This window comes from Columba livia, chromosome 10, assembly GCF_036013475.1.
Source record: "Columba livia isolate bColLiv1 breed racing homer chromosome 10, bColLiv1.pat.W.v2, whole genome shotgun sequence".
NCBI classification, from domain to species: Eukaryota; Metazoa; Chordata; class Aves; order Columbiformes; family Columbidae; genus Columba; species Columba livia.
The window spans coordinates 7,926,461-7,940,017 of NC_088611.1; the positions used below are offsets into that span (position 1 = coordinate 7,926,461).

At 42.9% G+C, this 13,557-nt stretch overlaps 1 protein-coding gene across 5 annotated transcripts in view; it reads right to left on the reverse strand.

Moving 5' to 3' along the window:
- The window catches only part of DCAF1 (DDB1 and CUL4 associated factor 1), a 56,922-nt gene that overhangs the window by 37,436 nt on the left and 5,929 nt on the right, over nt 1-13,557 (reverse strand). For 3 of the 5 annotated variants that reach the window (XM_065075220.1, XM_065075223.1, XM_065075224.1), the window contains exons 1-5: nt 12,527-12,714; nt 7,097-7,214; nt 2,708-2,784; nt 1,947-2,020; nt 870-983 (exon numbers count right to left, since the gene is read on the reverse strand). In XM_065075220.1, coding sequence (XP_064931292.1) covers nt 870-983; nt 1,947-2,020; nt 2,708-2,784; nt 7,097-7,206 — 375 coding nt within the window. In that variant the 5' untranslated portion in view covers nt 7,207-7,214; nt 12,527-12,714. Of the gene's footprint in view, nt 1-869; nt 984-1,946; nt 2,021-2,707; nt 2,785-7,096; nt 7,215-11,890; nt 12,300-12,526; nt 12,715-13,557 lie in introns of those variants that run through there. The other 2 variants (XM_065075221.1, XM_065075222.1) reach the window with 2 other exon arrangements.

Sequence of the window (13,557 nt, forward strand, 5' to 3'; positions counted from 1 at the left end):
ACATTTGATTTCAATTTACAGAGAGATTCAGTCTCTGAAAAAAAGCTATATCTTCCACAAATAGGGAGCTATTGTTTTCCTTTAATTTTCCTGGGTCAAAGTCTCACAGACTTAGCCTTTGAACAGAACAAAAAATATCTCAAATTAAATTCAATCCTTCACAAAGGCAGCACATTATTCCTTCCTTTTATCATGCTCTAGAGTTCATATCCATATTTCCAATAGTAAATTAATTAATTTAGAATTTTATATAAAGCACTACCTGATTGCCAAACTTCTGTAAAAATGAATGCAATGTTTTTCTGAAGAGGAAACTTGGGCTCAGGAGTGAAATACACCTTCTGCTCACTTTCAACTCTGTGCATTCCTTCAGAAAACCACACTTGTCAACATACGGAAGTCTCATTCAGCTGTCCGTCACAGTTCCAGATAATCCACACAAAGTATGTGGATTTTAGGCTGCTTAGTTAAAGCATGACTTGCTTATCACTTAGCTCTAATAATGCTATCACTCTGCTGTAGCTGGGGATTACTGGGCAAGACTCCTATTGCAAGTCTTCATGTTCTATACAGCCTGCTCCATTCACAGGCCTATAAAACAACAATTCAAATTATAACATTTCCCAAAACATTAAGTTCCAGCTCCTCTGTCTGAATCAGTCCCATTATAACTTAAAAGCTGTGAAATACCCAAGATTTGACCAGTTACACAGGCCAAGATCAAAAAGCCCCAAAACATTAGTAATATTGAGTAGATTGTCTCCCAGAGACAGAATTTCAATGTTTTTTTACTGGCTGCTCCTATGGAAAGAACAGTTGGCGTACATAACCCACCAAGCTTAGAAACCAAGCTTTAGTAAAGATGATACCTTTTCCTGAAAGACGACAGCAGTTTCCAGTCCCGGCATGATATCCAGAAGAAGTCGGCAGGCAGCAGTGTTTAATGGAGGTTCTCTGCTTGTCATCACGTAGGCATTCACTAGCTAGAGAAGATCAGGAACAGTATTGGCTTGAAACGTAACTCTGATCAAAACCAGTGCAGTAAAAGCCTTACAACTCCCACAGCAGCAAAACGATAAAGTAAGAAACGTCAGTATGCAAGCCCTGGATCTGAAGATGACTGGCCTTTAACCTGCTCCCTCCAGTGCCTCAGAAGTTGAAATCACTTCTCACAGAAACACAGTTCCCCTCTGATCTGCTGTCCACTGACTAAACATCTATCTTGAACTGATTTGTAAAGACAAGTGCCTAAAAACAAATACAGTTTAGTAATAGTGTAAACACAAAAAGATAATAGCTGATAAAAATTAACATAAAACCCACACATTTTTAAGGACATCTACGTTTGCTTATCACTTGCAGTTTAAAACAGAAACATACATGCAATTAATCTGTCAGAATCCTTACAGAAATGTGTACTAACACAGGTGCTTGCAGGGAAGTGAGGGTAACAAAAATTCTAGCTATTATGTTAGAAAACAGCAATGCAAGAGGAAAGCCAGACTTCCATCTCTTAATCCTCCGCCTGAGCCTTCTAGAGCTGACATACTCTGCTCCTACAGGCAGTCCAGCATTCCCAAGTAGTCAGAAACAAGGCATTGGAATTAGTGGTATTAATTTCCATTACAGAAATTAATTATGCTTTCAAACTTGTATTAGAGGAGCTACATTTTCTTTAAAGAGACTGATAAACCTTGGGAAGAACTAATTCAATTGTTACCACACATACTACAGCACCCCTAAACTGCTGACGAACTCCCTTTTCTTTGAGTTACTTTAACAGTGGCAAACGAGTCACACTCATTTTAAAAACCACTGCTGCGGAAGAGGTAGTCCCTACACCAATAAAATAAATATTAAACAAGTTCCGAGCTCAATCAGCACAGAGTAAACAAAAACCATAAGGTGTCAGGAATTGACAGATACAGTTCTCAGAGCAAACCTACTGCATTCATGAAATCATCATTCTTGAAAAGTATCCTCAGTAAGTGACCAAGCATGCACTCTGGGTCCGCTCGACCTGTGGGAGAAACAGGAAAAGACTTAACTACCTGCCTCGAGACGTCAAGATTAACACTCAACTGCTATCTTCAAACTGATTGTGGAATATTCTAGTTAGCAGGACCTTTATCAGAATTAAAAGTACAGAAAAAAATCACATGAATTATTCACCAACATAGCATTTTTTTCTAGTAGGCATTACCTCCCTAGAATTCTGACCACAACACATTTCAGTGGTCCAATAGTATGGAATAGTCATTTTGCAAACTGTTCCAATAACTTGGAACTAAGTAGTTGCAAAACAAACAAAAAAAAAAAAAAAAAAAAATCAGTGGCTATATGTAACTATTCTAAAGCACTGCACTTAACAGCAAATTCAAAATAATGAGACAGACTGTCTTCTCTGTCCATCTAACAACTACTACTTCACATTAACTACAACTTGTTAACATGATCATACCATATGTCATAAATAGCCTCTGAAACACCCTCCCAAAACTCTACCCAGGGCCTCAAAATCTTGCAGCAAACATCAAAATTGCCAGATAACAGCACTACAGACCACAATTACCCAGTGCAAAAGGAGGATCAGACCTTGATTGATAGTGGACACACTCAGGCTAAAAACTGCTTACGCTTAATTATTAATTAGTAGGTATCCATTGGGACAGAGTTGGTGCTGCCAAACCCATTCCAGACAACCTACCTGGGTGTCGGTCATCAAATGGGTCTGGATCTCCTTTGCGGTACTCTTCAGTCTCCTTCTCGATCAGCTCAGACATTCTGCAGAAGGAACAACATTAAACAAGCAGAATTCACACTCTGTCTTCTCCTAGTACACAGCTCTTCACAACAGCCTGTTTGTCAAAGTACTGTAAAACACCTCATCAACTTTCATTTGAACAGTACTGGTTTCAGACTGCCCGCAATAGAGTGGTGTGAAAAGACACTTGTCTCTAATATCTCATCCCCCTTCACTATGCTCCAAAACACACTGTACCCATATTAACACTCCAGTTATGCACAAGCATGACGCTCTGGCCGGGCAAATCCCTTTTATTTACTCAGACACCTGGTGATTCTCTATGACACATACTGTAGAGAACTAGGGTAAATAAAAGGCTTGAGTAGTTCTTCTCACCATCACATAGTCTTTCTTTTGCAGTAGAGTAAGCCCTAAACAGGTGACTTAGTATTCCTTTCTATTCAGTCTGTGCAGGGGCAGCCACTCACATAGTGTACACAGTTTTTTATTTTTGCGCATTAATTTTCAATAATATTGTGTGATAATAAAAATATTTACTATTTTATCAACTATTGTGTAACCTCTAGTCAGCTTATCCCTTCAGCTCCATTGAAGCTTAACTTTGCAGCATGTGCCAGTTACCACAATGGATAAGACAAGGAGCCAGCTCCCTATTCACAGACCTTCAAAATACATTAATGTTCCTTTGTATCAGAAAAAAAAAAATAATGGAGGCTGTTTTGAAGTTATGCCTTGTCCTAAACAGAGATACAGCCTCAGCAGACACAAAGAATCCTATGCTCTAATTCATTAGAATAAGCAGTAAGGGAATTAATTTTTTTTTTTAAAAACAAAATGAAGAAGAGGGAGACTATCTCATGGTCAAGCAATAAATAATTCCACAGTCATCCACTGTTTTTCTCCATGAAATGCTACAGCAAAAATATATGCAGTTTGGGGTGAAATAAAGAGTAGTATTTTAAAAATAGCAAATTAAATCTTATTTCCTTGATATACAGGGTGTTTCAAAAAGATGGACCCAATTTCAAAGCAACATGATTTAAATTGGGTCCATCTTTTCGAAACACCCTGTAAAACCAGCCTCATTCCCTCCCCTCTACAGAGTCCTAGCGTGGGATGCAGAATATATGTGCAGCACAGCATCTTAAAACAAAGTCTTAGTACCTCAGGGAGGGAAAACTCCTGGAAGGCTGCAATAATCCCTGGAAAAATATTTGTCTTTCATGGGGGATTTCCCTTACAGAATGCCACTGACTTCTACTCCATTCCTGTTGCTTTCCAGAAAATATCCTGTGTTCCCAGGGACAATCAGAGGCAAAAATTTACTTAGACGAGTCTCTGTGAACTACACGGACTTGCCGATACGACAAAGGATGATGTTACAAAGCCTGCCCAGACTGCAGGAACAGCAAATTAGCTTATCAGGAAGGAGCAGAGAACTTTCTTGCTTGTCTCTGATCTGATAATTACCTTTCAGCAAACTGTTTATTCTGTGGGGTTCTAATATTTGCTCTTGGTAAGCCTGAATGTGAAGAGATGCAAATTGTGTCCCTTGCTAACAGGTGGCACAGCTTGAGCTCTCATGAATTTCTGGCAAAAGCAAGTTACTTAAATACTTCACTGCCAGCTCCTCATTTTTTTTTTACATTAGAATAGCTTGAGGAGTGCCTGCTGACAGACAACTGAGACAAATGGGGAGTTCAGAAGCTGCACCCTAGACTTGTCAGGTCTTTTTAGGTGATAATCAACATTTTGGTTATGTGCCAGAAAGGACAGACAAGCAGCATGGAAAGTGAGCATAATATTCTCATCAGTCCGTCCTGTTTAGGTAGGCAGCCAAACAGCATGCCAGCTGAAGCTGCCAAGTAGTTTCAGGGACAACAACATTATCACAGCCTAGATGAAACAGGCACGTGACTCACCACTTACAGGCTTTTTCGAGACAATTAGTCACAATTGTTTGACCAAAACAAAAAGCACTGCCACTTTTTTTTTTTTTAAATAAATAGTAAAGCTTAAAACAAGCTGGCTTATAATACCCTTCTTTTAACTAATAAGTACAAAGGTGGTTTTTGAAGTGACTTGGATTGATCTATCTAGATCAACAGCTTTGTCAATTGTCAGCTGAAGTGATAGAAGAGTCAAATACCTAACCAAGTTCATTCCTGCCTAATAACACAGGCATGTGGTTAACAAAAACCAGTTCACAAAAACACTGAACTTTCATTCAGGTTTTGAGATTTCCTTCGTTCACTTGACCTTCTATCACTTCTCTACCACTTCAGAGTTTGCAGACAAGATATAGGTTTTACCTGGAGATAGAGGTTCTTTCCCCCACTAACAACTATTTTTCTCTTTATGACTGTCTTTGCAATCATCTTTGGAAAGTTAGTCAAAACCTCACTTGCACTTGCCACAAACTGAGCTCACCTTGGCGGCAGGGAAGGAATGGGCTGTGGTATAAGTCTGTCAACTTTACAAGACTCCCACCAATCTCAATGGCATAATATAAATCCATCTTAATATGCCTCTATGCCATTATTTGGCATCAATGAGCAACCCAGGAGCCTTTAAAACAGATTGCAGCAGTGTACGATGCTCCAGGATCCCACATCACCACACGTTGGGTGCTACTTCAGCATTAGATTTAATGGGCCCTCATCCACACAGGGAAGTTTTCTTCCATTTAGCTCAGATGGCGGAAGGAAGTAGAAAAACGTCACTCACCAACAAGTATGACCACAGCTTCCTCTGCCTTAAGTTCAAAACAATATGCAGGGGAATTATTCTGCCTCAGGACATCAGCTAATGCAACCTCCACTTGGTGAAGATTCCTAGCAAATTCTTTTAAACCCACAATGTACCCAAAACCCTCCACTCCAAGCAGACATATGGCTTTCATTGATACCTGAAGCACTGCAAATCCAACTTCTGCCAGAGACTGTAGATACCCTTGCTATCTACCTTAAATCTGTATTATCTCCACTAAAGCCAAAGCACCCAAGCTTTCCCCACGTCAGCCACTCTGCCTGCTGCGAAGAGACCCTGGAGAACCAAGAGTTATCAGACTTGTCTGGGGATAAATAATGTAGGGAACTCAAGGAGCTGAGGGGAAGCAAGTGTCAGACTGCTATAAACATAAGAAAATTTCTTAGAATATAGTAAATTTCTGCTGTTATGCCTGCAAGAAAATAGCACATACGTTTCCTTCAAGACACAAATCAGACAATACACAAAGATACACCAAAACAAGTCTCATGATTTTCAGGAGACCTACTCATTTTCAAGTGTTTAGGACTGGCTTTCTGCTGCTCCTCTCCCTGTTCCATGCTGCTATTTTTAAAATGTAGTAAGAGGAGCAAAACCATTGTGCCCGCTAGGTGAGGCACGGCACAGATCTGTGCAAAAAAGCTGCAGTAGATTCCTGTTACTTCCACCCAGTGCCAGCTCAGAGTCTGTGCACTGACTTGTCTGACCCAACAACGCAAAGCGGCGCAGTAATTCAGCAGAAACCTGAATTGCTCTCAATGTACAAGTGTAGTTATTCCTTCTGCATATAGTAGGCAGGTCACAGGTCTGCCAGCAGAGACATGAGAAACTGGGTGGAATTTCTGTGAATCTCCTGTCAAGTAAGAGTAATATCAGTTCCCCTGGCTTGGGAAACCATAAATGCAATTTATAAGTCTAATGTTTGTCTTGTAATAGAAGATGTCATATAATTAATGGTGCTACTGGTACCTGCACATCTCCTGGAAACAATTTATTGGTCAGGGAACACTTTCCTTACACATACAATACAGTATCATTTAATCAACATCCAGTTTTTAAAAAAATTAAAGTAAAATTTTAAAACTTGATTTAACATGCTTTATGAATTTCATTAAATCTTCTCAATGTAATCCCCTTGATTCATCCAACGAGCCACTCTCCCCCTTTCATTTAATCTGACCAATGTTACTACAATCACAAAACTCACACCACCACTCTGATGGAACGTCCTCATAGCTTTCAGTCTTGATCAATGTTTTACAAGTTTCAAGTGAAGATACCAAAGTTATTTGATTATTTAGTGATTCCCCTGACTTCCATTATTTCAGAGAACTAAATTCATGCTTCAGAGACAGTCTATGTAAGAACTTTGCCATATAAATTTCTTAGCAGAAATTCTGTGTATGTAAATACCATACTCATAGTTCAACTTCCAGACCAAACAAAATGAATTACCAACAGATGATCAGGTATGCAAAAACCTCAAGTAAAAACTTAGCAAAAGCTGCTGTCAAGTAACTTCAGATATTCAGATTTAGAAATTAATTTAATATATCTTACCTGGTGAGAATAGGGACCATGTCTTGCCCACTGCCATGTTCTTTCTCCCACTGCTCAAGCAAAGTAGTGAGCTCAGCCTTGGAGTCCACATGTCCAGATCCTGAAGTCATGGCTTAGCCTATGGCAGAGGTAACAACAACAAAAAAAAGGCAGAAAAATGAGAAGAAATACCACACAGTTTCACTGTATTCATTGAAATAATCTAAACCAAAGATCACAAGCCATTTGGAAGAGGCAAGTAAACACTCAGCAACAAGGAGTGAAAAAAAGATTAATGACAGAATACTGCTGTACTTCACTTTCAAAGTTGGATGTTTCCTTTTGGTCCTTTGCCTGAAGAATAAAGAACGAACACACACACTTTCAACACAAGTCTTAACTGGTGTATGACAACTCTGACTATGGGGGGCAAGTATGCACACCTAACCACAAGTGTGTTCAGTACGGAAGCTTTTTAAAAATCTACCTCAGTTCCATAAGCAGACCTGAGTTAAGTCTTTTTCTGTTGTTCCCAGATTTACTCAAGAAACAACAAAGCCAGGGCAGCGAGATTATGATCAGCATCATTATTCCTGTTTAAGACCCTCCAAACAGCAGTGAAAGTGCGAAGAATCACATCTAGCCTCACACTGCCAAGGGGGCAGAAGGTAGCAGCACTGAGTAGCTGCAGGCAGCAGAAGACGCACCATAAGAGCGGTAGTTTGGGAAAGGGGCAGGTCACCACATCACTGCTTGTTCAAGGCTTCCAAGGACCATCAGTGGTTCCAGCAAAAAGGAAGAAAGATCGCAGGAAGCAGCACTGGAGGAATCACTTCAGGCTGATCAGCCTTTACTTGCAAGACAGCAGCTGACAGAAGATTTACCTTCTCATCCACAAAAGTGAGATCCTTGTACAGTACTGAGTGACTTGTTAAGATACCACCTAATGAAGGGAACTATCCCTCTAGATTCTGTTTAAACCTCTAGATTTCCAGGTGTCAATTTCTTTCGGACTGATAAAAATCTGCTAGAAAAACTAACAGACCAAACAATTAAAATCTGTCTAAAAATACCACCATGCCCTTAGTTTCCAATCTGACAGACAGTGATCACTGTGAAGAGCTGTCACTTCTGGAGGAAGGGATACCTAATCCTAATTAATGAATTGACCTTGTATTGAAGATGAGGGGAGAGGATGGGGGGCGGTACAGGAAAGAAATCAAAGCAAAAGAAATTCCTCTACATCTAAAACCACACATCTGTCATGAAACTAAATATCCATTTGTCATAAATGACCAGAGAAAGAACTTTCCAAAACAATGTTAAATGCAGATATGTTTAAGACAATTACATAGACACCAACTCCTGAAATACGTATTCAGAAATCAGTCAAGTGACAGACTATAAAGGGAACCATAGGTCAACACAGATTCCATAAGCATTTATAGCACAATTCTGAAAAACATCACAATGTTCACCTGAGTGTTAGATTCCTCTAATTTGCTTAAAACCTTTTTGCATTCAGGGCCTGGATGAACAGCTCTACCTCACATCTCATAGGTGCTTCTGAATTTAATGTATTGTGACTGGTTAGTTAAATGGGAGACAACAAGCGAAGATCACCTGGCTGAAGAGGAAACTGGCAGAAACTGCACAAAAGTCATCACTCAAAGACTATGGAAAAATAAATCTGTGACTACATGACCCCCAGCCCGAAGAACACAATTTTGATAAGTAGTATATGAAATGAGTGTATGCTAACAAAAAACCTATGCAAGCATAAAGTAAGATGATGTTTTCTAAATGGCAAGTAATTATGATTTTATCTAGAGCATTCATTATTCATTCATCACAGAACTTGACTGGGAAATTTGATGCAAATGCATAAATCACTTCGGAAAAAACGCTACCTAAATGTGGGCAACAAAATGTAATGAGATTGTACACACATGCACACCCTGAAACATCTTTGAAAGCGAAAACTACTCCAAGCTCATTAAGCTCTATTCCTCATTTCTTTAACTCAAGAACATTTGCCAACAGCACTTCTGAGCTTTTAAATATCACATATAAACATTCGGATAAATCCGTTGAGCCTCAGAATGCAAGTGCTTTAACAGCGTCTGCATTCAACCATTTCAGACATCTCTACCTTCATCCTATACCTAAGGGACACAGAAAAAAGTGCCTTGTGACCCCAGAGCTTGTATAAGGCATATACAGGCCCTCCTGCAATCTGAAGAATAGTTTATTCCCCCTAACAACCTTTAATTATTCCATCTAGAAAATACGAAAGGTCCAGCAATACCTGCAACAGGTCAAAGTTTCAGTCAGAAACTGACTGCTCCCATTGCCCTCTGGGACATCGAGTCCTATACCATAGCTAAGCGAATATAGAAAAATCTACACTGTCCCTAAAACCTGATGTATTACCACTTACTTAAAGCACATTATGGGGCTAAATAACTGGCGCTGACACGCAACTATTTTCCTGAAATCAAGTTAAAACACAAAAACGACGCTCTTTCTATAGGTGCACAGCAATTAAAGTATATGTCTCACCAAGGCATCCCACCTATTCCAAAGGCTTATCCCTCCCAACATAAATTTGACTATTCTAGATGGCAACACAAAGAACGGCAACAACATAAATCACCTCGGAAGCATTTACTTCCACAGCTCTCATATTAAAGCATGTTAGCAGTAAAATATATGTGAATGGAATATTATGGCAGATGAATGACTTTTTAAACACAAGAAGGAAAGAAATGCCTTCTGTGCTCACTTTTTTCAAGAACTCCATCATCAATCAAAGTTAAGAACTCTGCAGAAAGGACAAGATCATAAATGGTATGAGCTAAACTGTAACTGTCAGAAATATACCCAGCCTGTTGGAGAAGACCAGTGAGAGAAACTCTGACTTTCACCATTTCCCTTGGACAAGCTAGTGAACAAATTCAATCTTAAATTGCTTTCCAGTAACTAGCAGAACAGGGAGCAGCTATCTCATTGTAGATTTAAATCCATGGAGGGTTTTAATTTTTTTAAAATAAGTTTTTACAATCTTGGCCTACTACAGATTTCAATTAAAATACCTAATAAGCTAAGGAATGGAACATTTTTTCTACACATCGCTATTGTCAAAATACCACATTTAGAATCAATAGAACTGATATAAACAAAACATGAAGCACTTCAAATGATTTGACTTAGAAAGACAAATATTTACAACCTCAACTATCACTCATTGTGAACACTCCCACTGAAAATCTTCATATGCATGTTTCAGCACAGTGGTGCACACAGTATCACTTTAATATTAAACACTACTTAGTATTCCAATATCATAGCAAAGTTTTTGTGAGCATTCTACTCTTCTGAAATTAGATGTAAAAATTTGATAGAAGAGAGAAACCCAAAGAAGCATCCAGACACATACCTAGAAGAGCTCACGTTTTGAAACCTCATACACCTCAGTGCTTGAGTCACCTTAGTCAGACACATCTGAACAACCAAGACATATGAGTCCCAGAGACCTCTAACTGAAAACCCTGATAAGTGCACAGTACAGTTCAAGCAGTTCAGCATCACCCTTTTGTTCCCTGACATATCGAGTGGCATACCAACTGAAACACTACTACAGGTCATTCACTTATTGATTTTGTACTGTGCTCACGAAAAGGATTCTGAGATTCCAAACGCACTGATTTCAATACAGATGGCATTTTAAAGCATTAAACATCTCAGGTGAAAATAAATCTATTTGTACAATCTGAAAACCAACAATTTGGTTACTTGGGAAACAACCACATATCTATACCTTAATGATTTAAATGTAAAATGAAAGAGCCACATAACAAAACCAAAAATTATACCCTAGGGGATAATAACAACAACCAACTTTGTAGAAAGACTGCACATTTAAATGCAGGTGTGGACAAAAATTACGAGGGGATTTGCACACCCACCTGTATAAAGTCAACTCAAATTCTAATAACTACACTCTGACCTACCTTAAATAATCAAGTTTCGTATTGTTCCTAAACATGATGCTAAGCACGGGTGAGGACATAATGTAGATGAGAATTCTAATACAATAATATCATCCCATAAGGAAAAATTAAGAACTCATGAATTGGAATCCAGTTAAATAGCAAGCAAATCAGCAAATCTGTATGCTCTTCCACATTTATGATTTTAACCTGAAGATTTAAAAAAAAAAATAAAATAAAAAAATCTCTTTCTCATCGCAGTTCTTTAAAAGGATGAGATACCAGACAGCTATTTGCCTAAACCTGTTGAGTCTGACACTGCCCTGCCGAAGTTAATGCTGAAGCATAATGAACTGTCAACACTGAAGTTCACTTATGGAAGAAAGTATGCCACAAACTCACAAAATCTTCAGAACCTATGGAGAATAAAATCATGTTTTGGCATCACACGTGACTGAAGCTCTGAGGAAGTCCTTGTTTGTTCTACTTCCCACTTTAACCCCTCACAGAACTCAAATTTAGCTGTTACTACAGAACATATTCCTGATGTCGCTTTAATTATTTGTTTGAAAAAATGATACTTTTTACAGGCAGAATATTTTTAAGGCCAGGGAAAACAACAAAGTTATTTAGTTTCCTGGAATTTCTGCTTTTACAAAACAAACCTGGAACTATGTGCTGATCTGCCAGGACAAGCAGAGAAAAGAAGAACAAACTTCTGCTGTCTATAAAGGAAAGTAAAAAAACCCCAAACAAATGAGAAAAGCCCGCTCCATTTCAACATCAATTAATTCCTCTTCACACAGCTGGGAAGAAAACTCACGCGGGCCCGACGTCCCCCGAGGAGCGGCGGGACCGACCTCGCCAGGGCGCGCAGCCGGTGACAGCTCTGACAGGCTCCGGCCCGCACCGCGCCTTGCGGGAGCGGCCTGTTCGCCGGCACCCAACGGGAGCAACCGCCGGCGCTGCCCGTTCCAACCGAGGGTTTAAAGGTCAGCACAGCGGGCCGGGGCCCCCCCACGCCGGAGAGCCGCCTCCATCGCCGAGCAGGCCCGGCGGAACCCCGCGCGGAGCGGCGCCTTCGCAGGCCCCGGCGCAGGAGGAAGAGCCCCCGAGGAGGGGGCGGGCCGGCCGGCGGAGCACCGGGGCGGGCGGGGCCGGCGCGGCGCAGGCCCGCCCCCCCGCCGGGAGGCTGACAGGCCGCGGGGGGACGCGGCGCAGCGCCCGCCCGGGCCCGGCCGCCCCTCGCCTCAGGAGCGCTTCGGACGGCGCCCCCTAGCGCGGGGGCGGGGCGCGCAGGCCAACCCGCCCCCGTCCGGCGGCTCCCTCAGGGCCTCAGGCGACCCGTTCCCCGCTGCCCGGAGCAGAGGCCACGGCCGCCAAGCGGCCCGGCCCGGCCAGGCCCAGCCCGGGGGAAGCGCGGAGGCGGCGCGGCCCCTTCCCGCCCGCCGCCCCGTACCTGCCCGATGCCCCGCTGGGTCGCCGCCGCTGCCCCGGCCCCTGCGCTCGGCCCCGCACACCCCGCGGCGGCCGCGATTACTATGGCGGGCACACACTTTGCGCGTCACCACGCCAGAGGTCGCGTCACGGCGCGCGAGGCGGCGGCGCGAGCAGCAGTGAGGCTGGGGGAGGAGGCGGCGAGGGCCTCGCGCTCGGCCTCCCGGGAAACGGAGTTCGCGCGAGGTGAGCCCGCTGCGCATGCGCCTTTCGGGCGGCTGCGCCGCGAAGGACACTGGGAGTTGTAGTTCTCCCGGGCGCCGCCATTGCGCCTTCTCAGCCTTCACAGCCCAGAGCGCTGCGGCGGCTCGCAGGCGAAGGGGCGTTCTCCCGGGAGAGAGGCGAAGCTGTGGACTCTGCGGCTTCCAAGCCGGCATTGAGGAGCCGCCGAGCAGCGGCTGCCGGCCCCGATACCCGGGTGTCTGCCCCGATAGCAGTGCAGCAGCTGGCGCGCCGCCAGCCCGTCCTGCAGCCCCCGGGCACGGCGGCGACCGGCACCAGCTCTGCCTCTTCATTCCGTCCTCACGTCGAGGCTGAGTGTTCGCTTGTGCGCAGTTCACCTGCTTAATGTGACTTCCAGGTAGACGGCCGGGTGTTTCAGCAAGAGGGCAGCTTGAGGATGAGCTTAGATGACATTTGTGCCTTCGGTCCCTGCCCAGAGCACTTTCTCCTCTTCTTATCCGCAAGACAGGAACATCATTCTATTTTCTCCCAGTTAAACTGCAGCCGGTTTTGGCTGTGGAAGGCAAACCCCACAGCGGGGCCGAACACCCGCCTCGGCTCTGGCCATGCCCAGCAGCAGGAGGCGCAGACCGGACCGAAGCATTCCTCAGGCTCTCCTGAACCTCCAGAGCTCCTGTTCCCACACCCCCAGCCTTCCTCCCGGCCGGAGAGTTCATCCTCTCCACAATCCTTTCCTCCAGCACCCCCCAGGAGAAGCTACACGCATGCAACGTGCGTGCAGAGAAATCTTTCAGTACCGCGTAGCCCCAT